At 49.0% G+C, this 18,010-nt stretch overlaps 1 protein-coding gene across 1 annotated transcript in view; it reads left to right on the top strand.

The window, feature by feature from the left end:
- The window catches only part of CACNA1A (calcium voltage-gated channel subunit alpha1 A), a 134,222-nt gene that overhangs the window by 45,594 nt on the left and 70,618 nt on the right, over positions 1 to 18,010 (top strand). The window contains exons 15-17 of the mRNA XM_064280777.1: positions 9,633 to 10,096; positions 11,821 to 11,959; positions 14,084 to 14,213. Of these exons, the coding sequence (XP_064136847.1) occupies positions 9,633 to 10,096; positions 11,821 to 11,959; positions 14,084 to 14,213 (733 nt within the window). The remainder of the gene's footprint in view (positions 1 to 9,632; positions 10,097 to 11,820; positions 11,960 to 14,083; positions 14,214 to 18,010) is intronic.

Genomic DNA, 18,010 nt, shown 5'->3' with positions numbered 1-18,010 from the left:
CTTTTTCACACCAGTATTTGGTAACACTCCCTAGAAGATCCTATAGTGATTTGACATATAAGGCCCAACAACTTATATATGTTCAAATAGATGCTGTTCTATGATGAATTAATGTCCTAATGTCCTAGTTCTTCTTTGATTTTACCATTAAACCAACCCATTGCTGTCGAGTCAATTCCAACCCATAGCGACTCTATAGGACAGAGTAGAACTGCCCCATAGGGTTTGCAAGGCTGTAACATCACCCTTTGTAAGGTAGAGGGTCAGTGAAAAAGAGGAAGACCCTTGACAAGATGGATTGACACCGTGGCTGCAACAATTGTGAGAACGACACAGGACTGGGCAGTGTTTCGTTCTGTCGTACACGGGGTCGCTATAAGTCGGAGCTGACTCAACAGCACCTAACAACAACGACAACAGATCTTGACAGAAGCCGATTGCCACATGTTTCTCCCATGGAGCAGCTGGTGGGTTAGAGTCACTGGCCTTTCAGTTAGCAGCCGAGCACTTAACCACTGTGCCACCGGGGTTTTTTTTTAATAATATGTTTACATGGTTCTGTTACACGACATACGCACTGAGCCAGCATTTATCAAAATAGAATTTGTACACGAATCCCCAGGGGTATTGTTTAAAACACAGGTGGAGCCTGAGATCCTGCATCTCTAACAGGCTCCCAGGTACGGCCGATGCTGCTGGCCCATGGACCACACTTTGAGTAACGAGACTGGAGAGGACAGAGTGAATGTTGCAGCACTTGTACGCACAGTCACCACAAATGGGACAGGTAACTGGCTGGTTCAGGGTTGTGAGGACAACTAAACAAAACGCGGCTGTGGTCATTCATGTTCGAGATGTTACAGGACGGTGAACACCTCCTGGTTTTTATGAAACAGCCTAGCCTTCCTTCAGTTTGCTTCTGTAAAGGTTATAGCTTTAGAAACCCTATGGGGAAATTCTACTCTGTCCTATCGAGTTCCTCTAAGTTGGAGACGACTTAACGGCAACGGGTTTGCTTTTTAATGACACACTGATTGAGGGGCCTTGTGGGCATTTAGAGGATAAGTGGCAGGTGTATTAAATACCCTACCATGCGCAGGCGGTCACACACAGGGAGGAATCCTCCTGTACTCTTCATGACTTTTTAATGCCCCTCACACGAGAGAAATCTCATTGAAATGATCTTTGCCTTTACTTTTAGCCTAACTCTGTTTTTCTTATGAACACGAAGTATTTTTGACATTTTTAAAATCATTTTTTTAACATCACATTTTCCCGGAATGCCACTTCTAGGCAAATTGAAGGAAGGCTGCGCTGTCTCTTAGGGAACTTCGCTAGGAGGTGTTCACCGTCCTGTAACATCTCAAACACCAGTGGCCACGCCTACGTTTCATTTAGTTGTCCACAAAACCCTGAACCAGCCAGTTACCAGTCCCATGTGTGGTGACTGTGCATACAGGTGCCTGCAACTTTCACTTTGTCTTCTAGCGTCTCGTTACTCAAAGATGTGGTCCACGGACCTGCAGCATCTGCCGTGTCTGGGAGCTTGTTAGAGATGCAACATCTCAGGCTCCATCTGGACCCACTGAGTCAGAATCTGTGTTTTAAAAAATAGCCCTGGGGATTCAAGTCCACATTCAACTCTGAGAAATGCTGGCCCAGTGCATATAGCATATAACAGAACCCTAAGTGTGTCAGAGTAGAACTGTGTTCCATAGGGTTCTCAATGCTAATTTTTCAGAAGGCCCTGAGGTGCAATGGAGCCCGGGTGGCACAGTGGTTAAAGGCCTCAGCTGCTAACCGAAAGATTGGTGGTTCAAAACCACCATCGTCTCTGAGGGAGAGAGATGTGGCAGTCTGCTTCTGTAAAGATTTACAGCCTTGGAAACCCTATGAGGCAGTTCTACTCTGTCCTACAGGGTCACCGTGCATTGGAATCAACTCAAGGGCAGTGGGTTTGGTTTGGTTTGGGTTTGAGGTGAAACAGAGAATGGCACAGGGGAGGACTAGAAGGAGGACAGTTTGCAGGACATGGAGAGTGAGGAGACAGTGACGGAGAGAGAAGCTGAAGGGACAGTGATGGGTCAGTGGGTCCTTGGGTCCCCTTAGGGCAAGGGGAAGCCACTGAAGGGATTTTAGGTAAAGCGTAAGCACCAATGGATATTAGTCACTGTTGCCATTGTTATTGTTATTTCCACTAATATAATTATTGCTATTGTTGTTGCTATTAGTATATCTATTACTGTAATTGAAGGGGATAAAATGACTGTCCCTGACAATGTGCCAGGGAGAGTTTTTGAAAGGAAACAATAAATGTTGGAGGTCACAGTATCAGCACAGCCTGGCGGTGAAGGGCGAGGACTGTGGAGCCAGAGGTAAAACTCCTGCCCCGTCACATCACTTCACCTCTCTGTGCCTCAGTTTCCTCATCTGTAAAATGGAAAGAAAACTAGTACCACCTCCTAGCATTGGTGTAAGGTTTAAGTGAGTTAATAATATAGTTTTTTGAATAGTGTATGGCATATAATAAGTGCTCAGTAAGTGTTAGCTGTTATTACTATGAATATTATTATTATTAAACACTTAATAAATGTTAACTATTTTTAGCACTAGGAAGGAGTCCCCGGATGGTGCAGAAGGTTAAGCGTTGGACTACTAACCCAAAGATTGGTGGTTCAAAGCCACCCAGAGTTGCCTGGCAATCTGCTTCTGAAAGGTCACACCCTTGAAAACCCTATGGAGCAGTTCTACTCTGCACACATGGGGTCGCCACAAGTTGGAAATCAACTCGACAGCAACAACATTTTTAGTAGTAACACCAACGGAATAGTTGGCAGTTCAAACCCACCAGCCACTCCACAGGAGAGAGCTGGGGCAGTCTGCTTCCGTAAAGATTACAGCCAAGAAAACCCTGCTCTGTCACACAGGGTCGCTATGAGTCAGAATCAGCTTGACAGCACGCAACAACAGTATTAAGTACTCAGTAAGTGTTAGTTATTGTTATTATGTCCCTGGGTGGTGCAAACAGTTACCACACTCAACTGCTAGCTGGAAGGTTGGAGATTCGAGTCTACCCAGAAGGACCTCAGAAGAAAGGCCTGCTGATCCATGTCCAAAAAATCAGCCATTGAAAACCCTATGGAGCTCAGTTCTACTCTGACACATACAGGTCACCAGCTGGATGGCAACTGGTTTTTATTATTATTGTTGTTATTATTATGGCTGTCATCAATAGACATAGAAAACAACTTTAGATCCATAACCTTGTTACTACGGTAAAGGATCTTTCCATTGTCCACACCAATGCCTCCTTTTCACAAATGGAGAAACTGAGGCTCCAAATAGGGGAGGGCATTCCCTAAGAGCAGCCAAGCACTAGCATTAGTTTGATGAGAACCCAGTTTTCCCAAACCCCAATCCCAGGTCCTCCTGCACACCCCCTACCCCCTCCCTCAGAGAAAGGAAGAGCTTCCCGCCTCCACCCCAACGCTTGGCCAGTGGCCCCTGTTCTGACCCCGGGCCTTGCTGCTTCCCTTATTAATAAATGTGGCCAACTCCCAGGCGGGAGAGGTGTTATTCATTTGCTTGCTAAAATGGTTCCAGTGTTCCTTGGAAATAAAACTTCATGAAGACTCAGGCACTGTTAGAGAACAATCTAAGACGTCCCATTCAACTGGTCTTAAACAATAAGAATAGCAAAGATGAAACTTTATTCAAGAATATAATAAAAAAGCATTTCAGTTCTGTATGACCACAGAGCTGGGGCTCATGGTCCTCGCATCTTCCTTCTTTATCTTTCCTTCTTGATTATTCCTTAGGCCTTTTCCCAGACATACTCTGGGCTTTTCAGCCTCCAGGACACCATAGGGTCCCTATGAGTCAGAATCAACTAGACGGCAATGGGTTTCAACAAGTTTAAACCCAAACCAGACCCACTGTCGTCGAGTCGATTCCGACTCACGGCAACCCTATAGGACAGGGTAGAACTGCCCCATAGAGTCTCCAAGGAGCGCCTGGTGGATTCAAACTGCTGACCTTTTGGTTAGCAGCCGTAGCACTTAACCACTATACCACCAGGGTTTCCTCAACAAGTTTAGGACTCTGTTATTGTATACATTTTTGTCCTTTTGTTCCCTTTGTCTTCCCCCCATTTCCACCTTCATCTCCTCGTCTCCATTGTCCCCAGCTTTAAATGTCCCCTTCCCTGAAATCCTCACTGGCTCCCCGCAGCGGGAAGGGAACTGAAGCACATCCTATTGGAAGTAAAGAAATAGTGGCTGAGCCCAGGTCCTCTGTCACCAGGGCTGCGCCCAGGATGGCCAGTGAGCAGAAACTTTCCCTGTGTCCCAGAGACTAAGCATGTGTGGATCACAGAGTGTCCCTCGCACCTAGGCAGCCAGGCGGTGCCTCCTGCGAGGCCTGGCTGAGCCAGGGGAACTTACGCCAAGACCTGTTCCACCCAGAATTGAGTTCTCAGCTATTCGCATCCCCTTTCCACTGCCCCTGTTCCCATGACAACCCACTCCCCAAAAGGAGCAAGAAGAGAGATGCTGGGCCTCTGAGCCTCACGGTTGATCCTGCAGGAGGACACTGCCACATCCTTTAACACCCTGATTCTCACAGCATCCCCAACGGACCTTAACCAGCCTCCACAGCACCCCTACTGCATGTACCCCAAGTTGTTCATCACCCCCTCCTTTTTTTGTTTTTACCGAGTAGCCCTATAGCTTAAAAACTCTAGGACTAATCAGCATTCAGTTCATTCCCTTCCTCGCTGGGTAACATTGGGCAAATGACTTTGCCTCTCTGGGCCTCAGTTTGCTCATCTGTAAAATGAACTGATCATAACACCCACCTCACATGGTGGTTGTGGAGATTAAATGAGTGAATACGTGTAAGCCCTTGGGGCCCTGCCAGCAGACAGGAAGCAGGCAATCGATGGTGGTGGCTGGTATCACCCCAGAAAATCCAGATTATCCCCGGAATCTCGGGGGCTGAGCCCCAGGCAAGGTGTCCACAGCCCTTGGCAGCAAGAGTCTGAAGTGATTAGCTGGGAAAGGGCTCCTGTGCAGGGAAGGCATTTTGCAAGCAGCTAGCTGTCTCTTCCAGGCAGATAATGCCAGACGCCCGGGAGGGAAGAAGCCCAGCTTCAAAGTTTTCTGCCTGTTTCGAGTTCTCCTTGGAGACACTTCAGAAAAGAAACCTCCTGGTGACTGGTATTAGGCCTCTGCAGGCTTAGCTTGTTAAAACTCCCCCAGCAAACAGAGAAAACAAACCTTATGAGGAAGCCAAAGCAAACCGCCACAAAAACTTGCAGGTTTTCCATCTGAGCCAGGGGCTCCTGGTCCCTGTGTGAGGCCACTGCTCTGCGTCCCTCTAACATGATGCTCCTGTGGGTTTCACCGTGGTCCCAGCTGCTACATCATTTAGTACAGCTTCTAGGCGGTGGCCCAGGGATTTAGGTTCTCTTTGAAATTAGAACGTAACGGTGCCTGCCTTTTTATGGCCCTCTCTCTGTCTTAGGAAAAAAAAAATTTTTTTTTTAAAACAATGAGAACATATTCTCAGCCAGATCTTTATCAGATGCATGACTTCCCTCTCACAAAGCACCGCAAGTGGCGAGAATTAGGGAGCTGTCCGTGGCCTGTGCCAGTCCTTGGGGAAATCGTGGCTTAGAAGTTGACTTATCCACACCTCACAGCTGGCACTCGCCAAGTGAAGGCTCCGCGTGCGTTTCCTGAGAGGCCGGCAATCCTTGGCATGTTGACACACCACTCCAGTCTCTCGCTCCGTCTTCACGTCGTCATCTCCTCTGTGTGTTTTCTCTGTCTCTTCTGGAGACACTTGCCATTAAATTTAGAGCCTTCTCTAAACCAGGATGGTCGCCTTTCAAGATCCTTAATTACATCTCCAGAGATCCTTGTTCCAAATAAGGTCACATTCACAGGTTCCAGGTGGACATTTTTGGGGGGCGGGGGGGACCACCGTTCAACCCACTATGGTCCACCTTCTGGCCCTCCCAAAACTCATGTATGTCCCACGTGCAAAATACACTTACCTCATCCCAACACCCTCAAAAGTCTTACCGCATTACGGCAGTAGCTCAGAAATCCCATATCTCACCTTCTAAATCAAATATGGGTGAGACTCTGGGTGTGGTCTGTCCTGGGGCAAAACAGCTTTCCCTCTGTGGACCTAGAAACTAGAAAACAAGTTATTTGCTTCCAAAATACAATGGTGGAACAGGCATGGGATAGACATTGCATTCCAAAAGGGAGAAGAAGCTGGAAGGCAGAAGGGGGTCACAGGTCTCAAGCAAGTTTCTAAATCCAAATCCTTTCATGAGGTTTCAGGGCCTGGGAATAATTCTCTGTGGCTCTGGGCTCATTAGCACATCGCCTCCTCAGGGAGACTCGAAGAGGTTACATCCCCCTGTTATGGATGAGAAACTCACAGGTGGTTACCCAGCTAATCAGTGGTAGAGCGGGCTTTACCCAGGCTGGCTGCCAGGTCTTCACTGTAATGTCCGTGATATAGGGAAGGTTGTCCTACAATGATCCCCAATTTAAAGGTGAGGAGCTGAGGCTCAGAGAGGTTAATCAAACTATGCAGCATCACACAACTAGTAAATGGCAGGGCTGAGACTCAATTCCAGGTGGGTCTTTCCTCCAAAGTGTAAGCCCATGACCCACCCACATAAGGGGGAGTAAGAGATTTGTCAGGACCTACCCCCTCCCTGTGCCACCTCTGGGACAAGACTGAACTGCCTTGGTTTCTCCTTCTGGAAAGTATTAATAGAAGCACCCCACTTACCTACTTCAGTCTGAAAATAAATCTGCTTACTAAAAACATCGTGGGCTCTTGCAAGTTAAAATGTAAAAATAAAACGAGGAAGCTGGTGCCAGCGGTTTAGCCAATGGGAGACCCTCCAGGGGAGGCTAGGCTGGTTTATTTGTTTTTGTTTTTATTTTTTTAAGCGTTAGGTGGATTCTGTGGGCTCTTGGGTGCTGGGTTGGGCCCAGGGAAGCAGGCCTGTGCTGGCCAGGGGCTGTGGTTCCTGAGATTGCATCTAACCCCTTGGGCATTGAATGCGCTTTCGAAACCTGGGTGTTGTCTTTTGCTTGCTTCCGGTTTCTTGAGTGTGTGAAGGCTACAGCCTGACAAACGATTTTTGAGTGTGGCCATTTTTTCTGGGCCCCAGTTTCCTCATCTGTAGAATGGGAGCAGTGATGAGCTCGCCCTCATAAGGTTGTTAGGAAGTGAACAGGGTGCACTAGGATAGGGCCTGGCTCACCCTGTTGGCTGTTAGCAGTGAGCACCAAGGTTCCCAGCACCCACCAGCTGGATGCCAAGCATTCTGGGAAATCTGAAGCTGCCTAGTCAGGTGGGCTTAGCAGTATGGGCAATGGCATTGGGCAAGGCCCTTCCTCTCTGTAAAAGGGGAATAACAAAAGACTACCCACCTCTTAGGGTTATTTGAGGGTTAATTGAACTCAGATGTGTAAAGTGGGACATGTAAGTGCTTAATAATTGTGAACTATTACAAGAAGAAAAGGAGCCCCAGTGGCGCCATGGTTGAGTGCTGGACCGCTAACTGAGAAGTTGGCAGTTCAATCCCACCAGCAGCTCCACTTGAGAAAAGACCTAATGATCTCCACCCTTAAAGATTGCAGCCTAGGAAACCCTAGGGGCAGTTCTACTCTGCCCTATAGGGTCACTATGTGCTGGGATCAACTGGATGGCACCTAACAGCAGCACTATAAGAAGTGGGGGGCGTGGAGAAGAGAATTGGGGGTTTCCTTTAAGCAGAGCCAAAGCCTTAACAAGGGAGATGTTTAGGACGGCAGAGTCTTCGGGAAAGAGGAGCCGTTGAGATGATAGACAACAGATGTCCTGGTGTTTTGGGGAAATAGTCTTTGCCAGGGCTTAGGCCCAGAGATTAGAGGGGGACGGACTCCTTATTCGAGGGTCAAGGGCCCTGGTGGGATGTCAGAAAGGAAACAGAACAACTCAGACCAAGTCCTCCAAGAGCTAGCTGGGAGCCAGGCCATCCCGGAGCCAGCACAGTGGGCAAAGCCGACTTGGCAGGGCTGGGCACAGCCGGGCCAGCTGAGGACAGACCCCAGCCACCCGCACCCAGCCCTTCTCCCAAGGCCTTTGGTGAGCTGCGGGTGAGTCTGCAGATCAAAGGAGGCAGAGCCTGGGGTGCACAGGGCTTGGGGAGCAGGGGTTGATGGGTAGCCTGGGCATGTGGGACCTCTCTTGGGACCTTGGTGTCCTTGTCCGCAAAATGAGGGCATGCATTTCTGCTTTGATATAAGTGTGCACCTGGCCCTGTTCTGGGCACTGAAACCATAGCCGTGAATTACACAGACAAGACTACACCCTTTGCCTCATGGAGCTGACATTCCAGGGGGCGCTGAGGTAGAAAAGCTCAGTGATGACATTTTCTCCCCTCCACCAAATGCACTGAGTGAGCACCTTGGACTCTTTGCCTCTCATCCCGGGCTGCGTGGTGCTGATTATTCAAGTCACCAGGGAACCAAACTCCTACCTACCACATACCCTTGTTCCCTCACTCTCCAACTCCAGCAACCCCAGCCTCTTCACTGCTCCTCAAACTCCACCAGCTCGTCCCACTCCAGGGCCTTCGCACTGGCTGTTCCCTCTGCCTGGCCTGCTTTTCCTCTGACCTTCCCAAGCCTGCTCCCTCCTACCATTCTACTCTCTCTTTTCTATGTCACCCCCAGACACACACACAAAAGGCCTCCCCTGGGTATTTAAAGTGCCATCTCATCGCTCCTGCTCATCCTCCAGCCCTGTGAGAAATTATCTTGTTCATTTACCAGCTGTGTGGCCTGGGGCAAGAGACTTAACCTCTCTGAGCTTTGGTTTTCCCATCCGTAAAATGGCGCTAGTAATTGTACCTCTAAGGGTTGAGGATTAAAGAGTCAGGTGCTTAGAACAGCACTTGGGACTTTGTGTTAGTGTTTGCTGTTATTATTTCCATTATTATTATTTGTGTTATGTTTACATATACATATTGCCTGCCCTCCGCCCCAACTAGAATGTTGGGAGGAAGCCATTCACACTACAGGCTTTTCAAGCCAGGGTGCAGTTTCAGCCCTAAAGAGATGGTGCTGCTGCCTCTGTTTGTGCCTCCCCTGAAAACACGGTATGCCCAGCCCTGTCCAGGAGCTAATGGGGCAAACATAGAAAGGAGGCTCTGGGCTATGGGGACACAGGCTCTGGCAGAAAGTTCTTTACCCCTCTGGTTTGCCCCTTTTTTCCCTGAGGGAGCAGCCTTGTCCTCAGGAAACATCCCTCCTGGCAGGAAAAGCCCCAAGCTGGAACTTGGGTTCATGTCTCCTACACGTTGGCAAACCCTTGGGGTCCTGAAAGGAATAACATGACGAGGATTTACCGGAATCTGCGAATTGGCAGTTAAAAGTCTTGCTCTCTAAACAAGAACTGCTTGGTCCCCTCAACGCCAAGCCTGGCAAGCGCCAGGACTCGACCCCTTGGTATACAGGCTGTACCCTTGAATGGTGGGCTCCTAGGCAGGGTCCGGAAGTTCTCACTGTCACCCTAACTCAGTTGTTGGGTCTTTTTCATTGGTCTGCCTTCCTCAGAGAGAACCAGGGCTCCGGGGTCCCTGTGTCGGGCCCCAACCTGTCGACCACCCGGCCGATCCAGCAAGACCTGGGCCGCCAAGACCCGCCGCTGGCTGAGGACATTGACAACATGAAGAACAACAAGCTGGCCACCGCAGAGTCCGTCAATCCCCATGACAGCCTTGGCCACTCCGGCCTGCCCCAGAGTCCAGCCAAGATGGGTAACAGCACCGACCCTGAGCCCGTGCCACCCCCGCCCACCATGGCCACCAACCCCCAGAACGCCGCCAGCCGCCGGATGCCCAACAACCCGGGGAACCCGTCCAACCCCGGCCCCCCCAAGACCCCCGAGAACAGCCTTATCGTCACCAACCCCAGCAGCACCCAGACCAACTCAGCTAAGACTGCCAGAAAGCCCGACCACACCGCGGTGGACATCCCCCCTGCCTGCCCGGCCCCCCTCAACCACACTGTTGTCCAAGGTGAGATGCCCCCACCGTTGCACATTGCCAGGTGGGTGGGGACCCCGCATCTCTGGAGCCAGGTTGCCTGAGCTCCAGCCCCAAAATGCTGCTCTGCGGACCTCGGTGGGTGACCCTACCTCTCTGGCCTCAATTTTCTCCCCTATAAAATGGGAATAAATATAGTTCCTATCCTACAGGGCTGGCAGGGGCTTAAATTAGATAACATACGTACAGTGGCCAGCACACAGTATGTTCAGTGAGGGGTGGAGATGCTTCCTGCAGCCTCATTCCCACGGGAAGTCAGGAAGCCCATGCTGGAGGAGCAACGAATTGCTCAGATGGAAATTTAGGGATCAGGTGACTAGGCCAGCGCCATCCCAAAGAAATGTAACACAGGACAATTTTAAATTTTCTAGTAGGCATACAATAAGCACTCAGCTGCAAACCAAAAGGTTGGAGGTTCAAAAACACCCAGAGGCACCTCAGAAGAAAGGCCTGGCAATCTGCTTGCAAAAGGTCAGAGCCATTGAAACCCTATGGAGCACAGTTCTATTCTGACATACATGGGGTTGCCATGAGTTGGAACAGCAACTGGTTTTTTGGTTAGTAGCCACATAAAAAAGAGCAAAAAGAAACAGGCGAATTAGAAGAAAAAAAAAAGGGGGGGGGGATGAAATGAATTTTAATGGTATATTTTATTTAACCCAAAATGTTATTTATTTATACCTAAAATGTTATCATTTCTGCGTGGAATCAACATTTCTTAAATTATCGATGAGATGTCTTATGTTTTTTTTTCACACTCAGTCTTTGAAATCTAGTGTATCTTTTACACTCACAGCATGTCTCAGTTTAGACACACTGCACCTCAGGTGCCCGGAAGCTCACAGCCACCATATTGGCCAGCACAGGTCCAGGCTCATGAGGGATTGGTAGTTTTTGCCCTTGTGAGAGCTGGATCAAAGAAGCTATGAGGAATCTGAAGACAACCCACTGAGCATATTATTTCCTAAGTTGTTAACAGTAGCTCAGTTCCTCTAGTGTCAGTTCTATGCAAGAAATTTCCATGGATTCACTCAGTAAATCCTCATCACAGTCCTACAAGGTAGATCTTACCATCGTGCCCATTTTACAGAAGAAGAAACTGAGGCTCCGAGGGGGGGACCTGGCTGCCTATGGACACGTAGCTGGGCAGGGCTACAGAACTGATGCTTGGGAGGGTGGTGGCTCCTTGCTCCAGTCAGGGAAGAGGTGATTCATCGGGGGAAACCCTGCAGCTTGACTGTGGAGGAACTCAGTATTCCCATCTGTAAAGTGGGGCTTTTGGAACTCACCCTGCCTGCCTCCAAGTGACAGTTGAAAGCCAAATGAAATGGAAGCAAATCTGTGTTAACAAATTCCTGAGAGTCCCATCAGGCTCAAGGCTGTAGAGCGGTTAGGAACAGGCACTCTGGGTCCAGGCTGCCTGAAATTATATCCCAGCTCTGCCACTTCCTGGCTCTGAGACCTTGAGAAAGTCACTTCTCCTCTCTGTGCCTCAGTTTCCTCATCTGTGACATGGAAATAATAAATGTACCAACCTCAGAGGGTCACGGGAGGATCAAATGGCAATATGATACCTAGCACACAGTAGGCACTATTTAAGTATCTGCTGATTATTGCCTGCTCTGGGGAGCAGAAAGGAGCCCAGAGGCTTGTGGGAGATCATGGAGGGGGCCCTGTGTCGGTTCTTGTCCCAACAGTGAACAAAAACGCCAACCCAGACCCACTGCCAAAAAAGGAGGAAGAGAAGAAGGAGGAGGAGGAAGACGACCCCGGGGAAGATGGCCCTAAGCCCATGCCCCCCTACAGCTCCATGTTTATCCTGTCCACGACCAACCCGTGAGTATGGCCCGTGGCTAGGACAGAGGCCAGGGCTCTTGCTGGGGTGGGGAAGTCAGGCCAGCCTGCAGGCCAGGCAGAGGGCAACAAGGGAGTGTTGCCACCAAGACCACTATTAGTTTACAGGGGACCTGTGAAAGAATTAGACAAAGACGCCTTTCTCAAATCTCATCAAATGGCAAATTATCGTAATGTACTAATTTCGTTGGACAAGACCTCTTCCTGCCATCAGCAAAAAAGCACTGTCACAAATATCTAGATCTATGCTGTCTGTGATGTGAGAGGCCCCCTTTAGAAATGGCAGCCTTGTGCAGTGTACAACCAGCACAACCAAACATGGTGACCCTGGGCCCTGGGCTCTGCTTCTGCAACTCCGAGGAGTTTGCACTCTGGGCAGATGGTCTCTGAGCTCCCTGGCCCTCTGTGGTGGGCTTCCTCGAGCAGGAGGGATTATTTAGGGGAGAATTTACCACATGTATCGAGGTTGTCTTTTTTTTTTTTATCGAGGTTGTCTTAGAGTTGGGTTTTACAACGGGTATTTTTCAAGCCCTAAAACTAAACACATTGCTGTCTAGTCGATTCCAACGTATAGCGACGCTACAGGACAGAGTAGAGCCACCCCACTGGGTTTCCATGGAGCAGCTGGTGGATTTGAACTACTGAACTTCTGGTTAGCAGCCGAGCTCTTAACCACTGTGCCACCAGGGCTTCGTCTTTAAGCCCTGGTCCCTCAAAATCCTTCTCAGCAAAGAAAAATCATGTCAAATAAGCCGGGGGCAGACTGTTTTCTATAACCTGCCTCTTGGAGACGTGCCCTGTGCGTTTACTTTTTGTTAGTTGGCGTACTTATTTTATTAAGGAAACACTTACCTGGCACTTACTCTGTGCCAGGTACTGTGCTAAGTACTTTACAAATTAAAAAATCCCATAATAACCCTACAGGCTTGGTACTATCCTTATCTCCATTTGACAGATGATGAAACTGAGGCCCAGAGAGGTGAAGTTATCCTCCCAAGATAGCACAGAAAGCCAGTGGGAGAGCTGGAGTTTGAGTCCAGGAAGTCTGCCTCCAGCATTCCTCTTCTTAACCACTTGGCCCTGCTGCCATTTGTGTATTTTAACTCTTAGGACAACTTTACAATGTATTTATTATTACTAACTTCATTTCCGAGGTTAAGTACCTAAGTATCATCCCATTAGCGCATTAAAGGCTCTGATGAGGCCTGCAGTTTATCATTTCAGTAACTACCTTTTTTGAGCCCCTACCTCAAACCAGGGGCCCTAGTGGCACAGTGGTTAAGCATTTGGCTGCTAACCAAAAGGCCAGCAGTTTGAATCCACCATCTGCTGCTCCTTGGAAACCCTATGGGGCAGTTCTATGCTGTCCTATAGAGTTGCTATGAGTCGGAATCCACTCCACAGCAATGGGTTTTTGTTTGGTTTTATTTTGTTTGGGACTACATGCCACACATATACAGTATTAACTCTTTTAATCCTCACACCCCTGTCAGGTAAGATTTACTACTATGGCTTTTCACAGATAAGGGCATTGAGGCACAGAAGGGGTAAGTAACTTGCCCAAGGTCACACAGCTATTTAAAAAAACAAAAAACTACGTCACCCAGAGTTTTGCATACAGGACACTTTATACACTTTATACCTTTTCATATCCTACAGAACTTAGGACTCAACCTGGGACTCAAGATGTTGTGTGAGGTTTGTTTAGGAGTGATGCCAAAAACCAAACCCGTTGCTGTCGAGTCGATTCCAACTCATAAGTACTCTGTAGGACAGAGTAGACCTGCCCCATAGGGTTTCCAGGGAGCAGCTGGTAGATTCCAACTGCTGACCTTCTGGTTGGCAGCCTGCGCTCTTAGCCACTGCACCACCAGAGCTCCATTTAAGAGTGATAGGGGCCTATAAACAAGGCTGTGAATGTCCTCCTTAGCTGAGGTTCCCCTGAATTCTTGGGGTTCCAGGACCTCAAGAGGACCCCCAGTTGTAAGAGCTTGATGGTTTGTTGAGTGGGGACCTTGGAGGTTGGTCATGGGTGGTATGTGAGGATTGTACAAGGAAAAAGTCTGAGAGCCTGTGGTCTGAGTGGACCTCTGCCTGCCCCAACAGCCTTCGCCGCCTGTGCCATTACATCCTAAATCTGCGCTACTTCGATATGTGCATCCTTATGGTCATCGCCATGAGCAGCATCGCCCTGGCCGCCGAGGACCCCGTGCAGCCCAACGCGCCACGGAACAATGTGAGTCCCACCAAGCAGGCCCCTTCCCAGCCCAGCCCATCTGTCACCCAGAAAGATGGTAGCTGCGGTGGAAGGGGTATTGGGGAACACGGTCAGGGCGACATTGGGCAGGGTTGCACAGATCAATTGTCAAAATATTGAAACACGTCCACGCCAGTTGATAAAAAGCCACTGCCTGAGTTCTCCTTCAAGTGCCCACCTCAGCCGCTCTCCTGGGACCTGGCAACTGGATGCCAAAAGGGCACCACTCCCTGGGCACCCCTGGGCAAGGGAGGGGAAGCTCTGATCTCGGGGATGCTCTTGAGGGCAGGAGGTTCCTGGAGGTGGCTCCAAGTGGCCAGGGAGGGGAACTGCAGGGATCCGTGGCAGGAGGAAGAGACTGGCAGGACATGGACATTGCACAGCTCTGCAGGGAATCTGGACATCCTCCATATGAACCCCTCTGCGGCCAGCTCTCACCAAGCAGACTTGTCCATTTTGGCACTAGGCTTTGAAAAAACAAAAGGCCCAGAAAAGCCTAGAATGATAGCCCTTTGGAGACCAAGCCCCGTTTGAGGTCCAGAATCAGAAAAAAGCAGTCAGTAATTGTGTTCCAGGCACAACCCCATGGCGGGGGCAGTTTGCATGCAACATATCACAAAAACCCTCCCGGGTGTCCTTGAGGCTCAGGGAGGGTAAGTGACCTGTCCAGAGCCACACAGAAGAATTATAGCTCCGCTCCCACCCAACTCCTGCTGCTTCCCTCAACCATCTCCACTTACTGCGCACCTACTGTGTGCCAGGAGCTGGGCTGCATTGACTCCTTCACTCCTGCCACACCAAATGAGTGCATGCATGGTCTAGAGGGGAAACCTAGGCACAGAGGGGCTTTGCCCATTTGTGTGGGGTAGGGGCCTGACCCCAGCCTGGCAGAGGCTGGAACAGTGGTCCTTCCTTCTCCATCTTCCTTACCTTCGCTCCCTCCCTGCCCGGAGCTGAAAGTGCGTTTTCTCCCACTGGGGCGAGGCTCTGCCACCCACTAAGTAGGTTAAGAGCCTGGCAAGGCTGGCGAACCCTATAAATCAGGGCCGGCCCGCCCGCCGCAGCTGACCTGGCATTTTCCCTTCCTCTGCAGGCCTGCAGTCCCCTCGGGACCTGACAGGGGAGAAGGAGGAAATACTTAGAACACGGCTCCCTGAGGAAGTTGGTGCTGGGCAGGGCTGAGGCCTGGTGGCCGGCTTGGTTATTGCCTGCTGCCTGGTTTCCCCCACGGGCCTCCAGGAGCGGGGCCTGGGCAGGGGGCATCCCAAGAGGGGTCAGCAAAGCCCCTGCCCACAGTGAATGCTAGGAGGCTGGAGAATGTCCTTCTCAGGCAAGGAGGGAACAAGTGTGGGTGGCCCAGAGGGCAGCTGCTGCTTCCAGGCCATGGGGAACCTGGACAGGGCTCGGACCAGCACCATGGAGTATACGCAAAGCATTGGCTCCCGCGGTCCCCTCTCAGCTGCCAGCTGATACCCAGATTCCTCTCCCCAGTGTGTTTTATTAAGTGCAACATTGAACATGCTTCCGAGAAGTGCATAACACACGTGTCATCCATTAACAATGATTTTCAAGCACACACATCTAGGTAACCACTGTCCAGGGCAAGAAGTAGACCAGACAGGCTCCCACTCTGTACCCCTCTCCGACCTCACCCCTATCTTCCCTTCGAAGCTGGATTCTCAGCCCAGGGCAATGCTTGGAGACATTTGGATATCACACCTGTGGGGAGAAGGGGGTGCTATTGGCATCTAGTGGCTCAGGTCAGGGATGCAGCTCAGCACCCTACAGTGCACAGGACGGCTCCACCCAAAGAATAATCTAGCCCCCATGTCCATAGTGCAAGGTGGAGAAACTCTGCTCCAGAGGTAGCCACACCCCCACAGCTCTGGAGTGAGAATTCCTTAGCTTTTTCTTTCTAACTTTCCCACTGCACCTGCATCCCTATACGCTAGAATTTCTTTTTGCCTTTTTCTAATTTTAATAACAAACCAGTTGCTTTCTTGGTGATCCAAGGTCCCTCTCTGCTCCATTCTCTTTTACATCTCAAAAGAAATTGACTCAAGATACAACCCAATCCTGTGGATTGAGTCCTGCCCCATTAACATAACTGCCTCTAATCCTGCCTCATTAATATCATAGAGGTTAGGATTTACAACACATAGGATAACCATATCAGATCACAAAAGGGTAGACAGCCACACAGTCCTGGAAATCATGGCCTAGCCAAATTGACACACATTTTGGGGGGACACAATTCAATCCATAACAATAATATTCCGTTGACAAAGTATTATAATGACATGTGCAAAGAGCTGGAGATGGAAAACCAAAAGGGAAGAACACGCTCGGCATTTCTCAAGCTGAAAGAACTGAAGAAAAAATTCAAGCCTCGAGTTGCAATAGTGAAGGATTCCATGGGGAAAATATTAAATGATGCAGGAAGCATCAAAAGAAGATGGAAGGAATACACAGAGTCATTATACCAAAAAGAATTAGCTGATATTCAACCATTTCAAGAGGTGGCATATGATCGGGAACCGATGGTACTGAAGGAGGAAGTCCAAGCTGCTCTGAAGGCATTGGCGAAAAAGAAGGCTCCAGGAATTAATGGGATATCAATTGAGATGTTTCAACAAACAGATGCAGCGCTGGAGGTGCTCACTCGTCTATGCCAAGAAATACGGAAGACAGCTTCCTGGCCAACTGACTGGAAGAGATCCATATTTACGCCTATTCCCAAGACAGGTGATCCAACCGAATGTGGAAATTATAGAACAATATCATTAATACCACATGCAAGCAAAATTTTGCTGAAGATCGTTCAAAAATGGCTGCAGCAGTATATTGACAGGGAACTGCCAGAAATTCAGGCTGGTTTCAGAAGAGGACGTGGAACCAGGGATATCATTGCTAATGTCAGATGGATCCTGGCTGAAAGCAGAGAATACCAGAAGGATGTTTACCTGTGTTTTATTGATTACGCAAAGGCATTTGACTGTGTGGATCATAACAAACTATGGATAACACTCCGAAGAATGGGAATTCCAGAACACTTAACTGTGCTCATGAGGAACCTTTACATAGATCAAGAGGCAGTTGTTCGGAGAGAACAAGGGGATACAGATTGGTTTTAAGTCAGGAAAGGTGTGCATCAGGGTTGTATTTTTTCACCATACCTGTTTAATCTGTATGCTGAACAAATAATCCGAGAAGCTGGACTATATGAAGAAGAACTGGGCATCAGGATTGGAGGAAGACTCATTAACAACCTGCGTTATGCAGATGACACAACCTTGCTTGCTGAAAGTGAAGAGGACTTGAAGCACTTACTAATGAAGATCAAAGACCACAGCCTTCAGTATGGATTACACCTCAACGTAAAGAAAACAAAAATCCTCACAACTGGACCAATGAGCAACATCATGATAAACGGAGGAAAGATTGAAGTTGTCAAGGATTTCATTTTACTTGGATCCACAATCAACAGCCATGGAAGCAGCAGTCAAGAAATCAAAAGACACATTGCATTGGGCAAATCTGCTGCAAAGGACCTCTTCAAAGTGTTGAAGAGCAAAGATGTCACCCTGAAGAGTAAGGTGCGCCTGACCCAAGCCATGGTATTTTCAATTACAGCATATGCATGTGAAAGCTGGACAATGAATAAGGAAGACCGAAGAAGAGTTGACGCCTTTGAATTGTGGTGTTGGCGAAGAATAATATACCACGGACTGCCAAAAGAACAAACAAATCTATTTTAGAAGAAGTACAACCAGAAT

The sequence above is a fragment of the Loxodonta africana genome, chromosome 3, assembly GCF_030014295.1.
Source record: "Loxodonta africana isolate mLoxAfr1 chromosome 3, mLoxAfr1.hap2, whole genome shotgun sequence".
In the NCBI taxonomy this organism is placed as follows: domain Eukaryota; kingdom Metazoa; phylum Chordata; class Mammalia; order Proboscidea; family Elephantidae; genus Loxodonta; species Loxodonta africana.
This window is presented reverse-complemented; position numbering and strand designations above follow the sequence as displayed.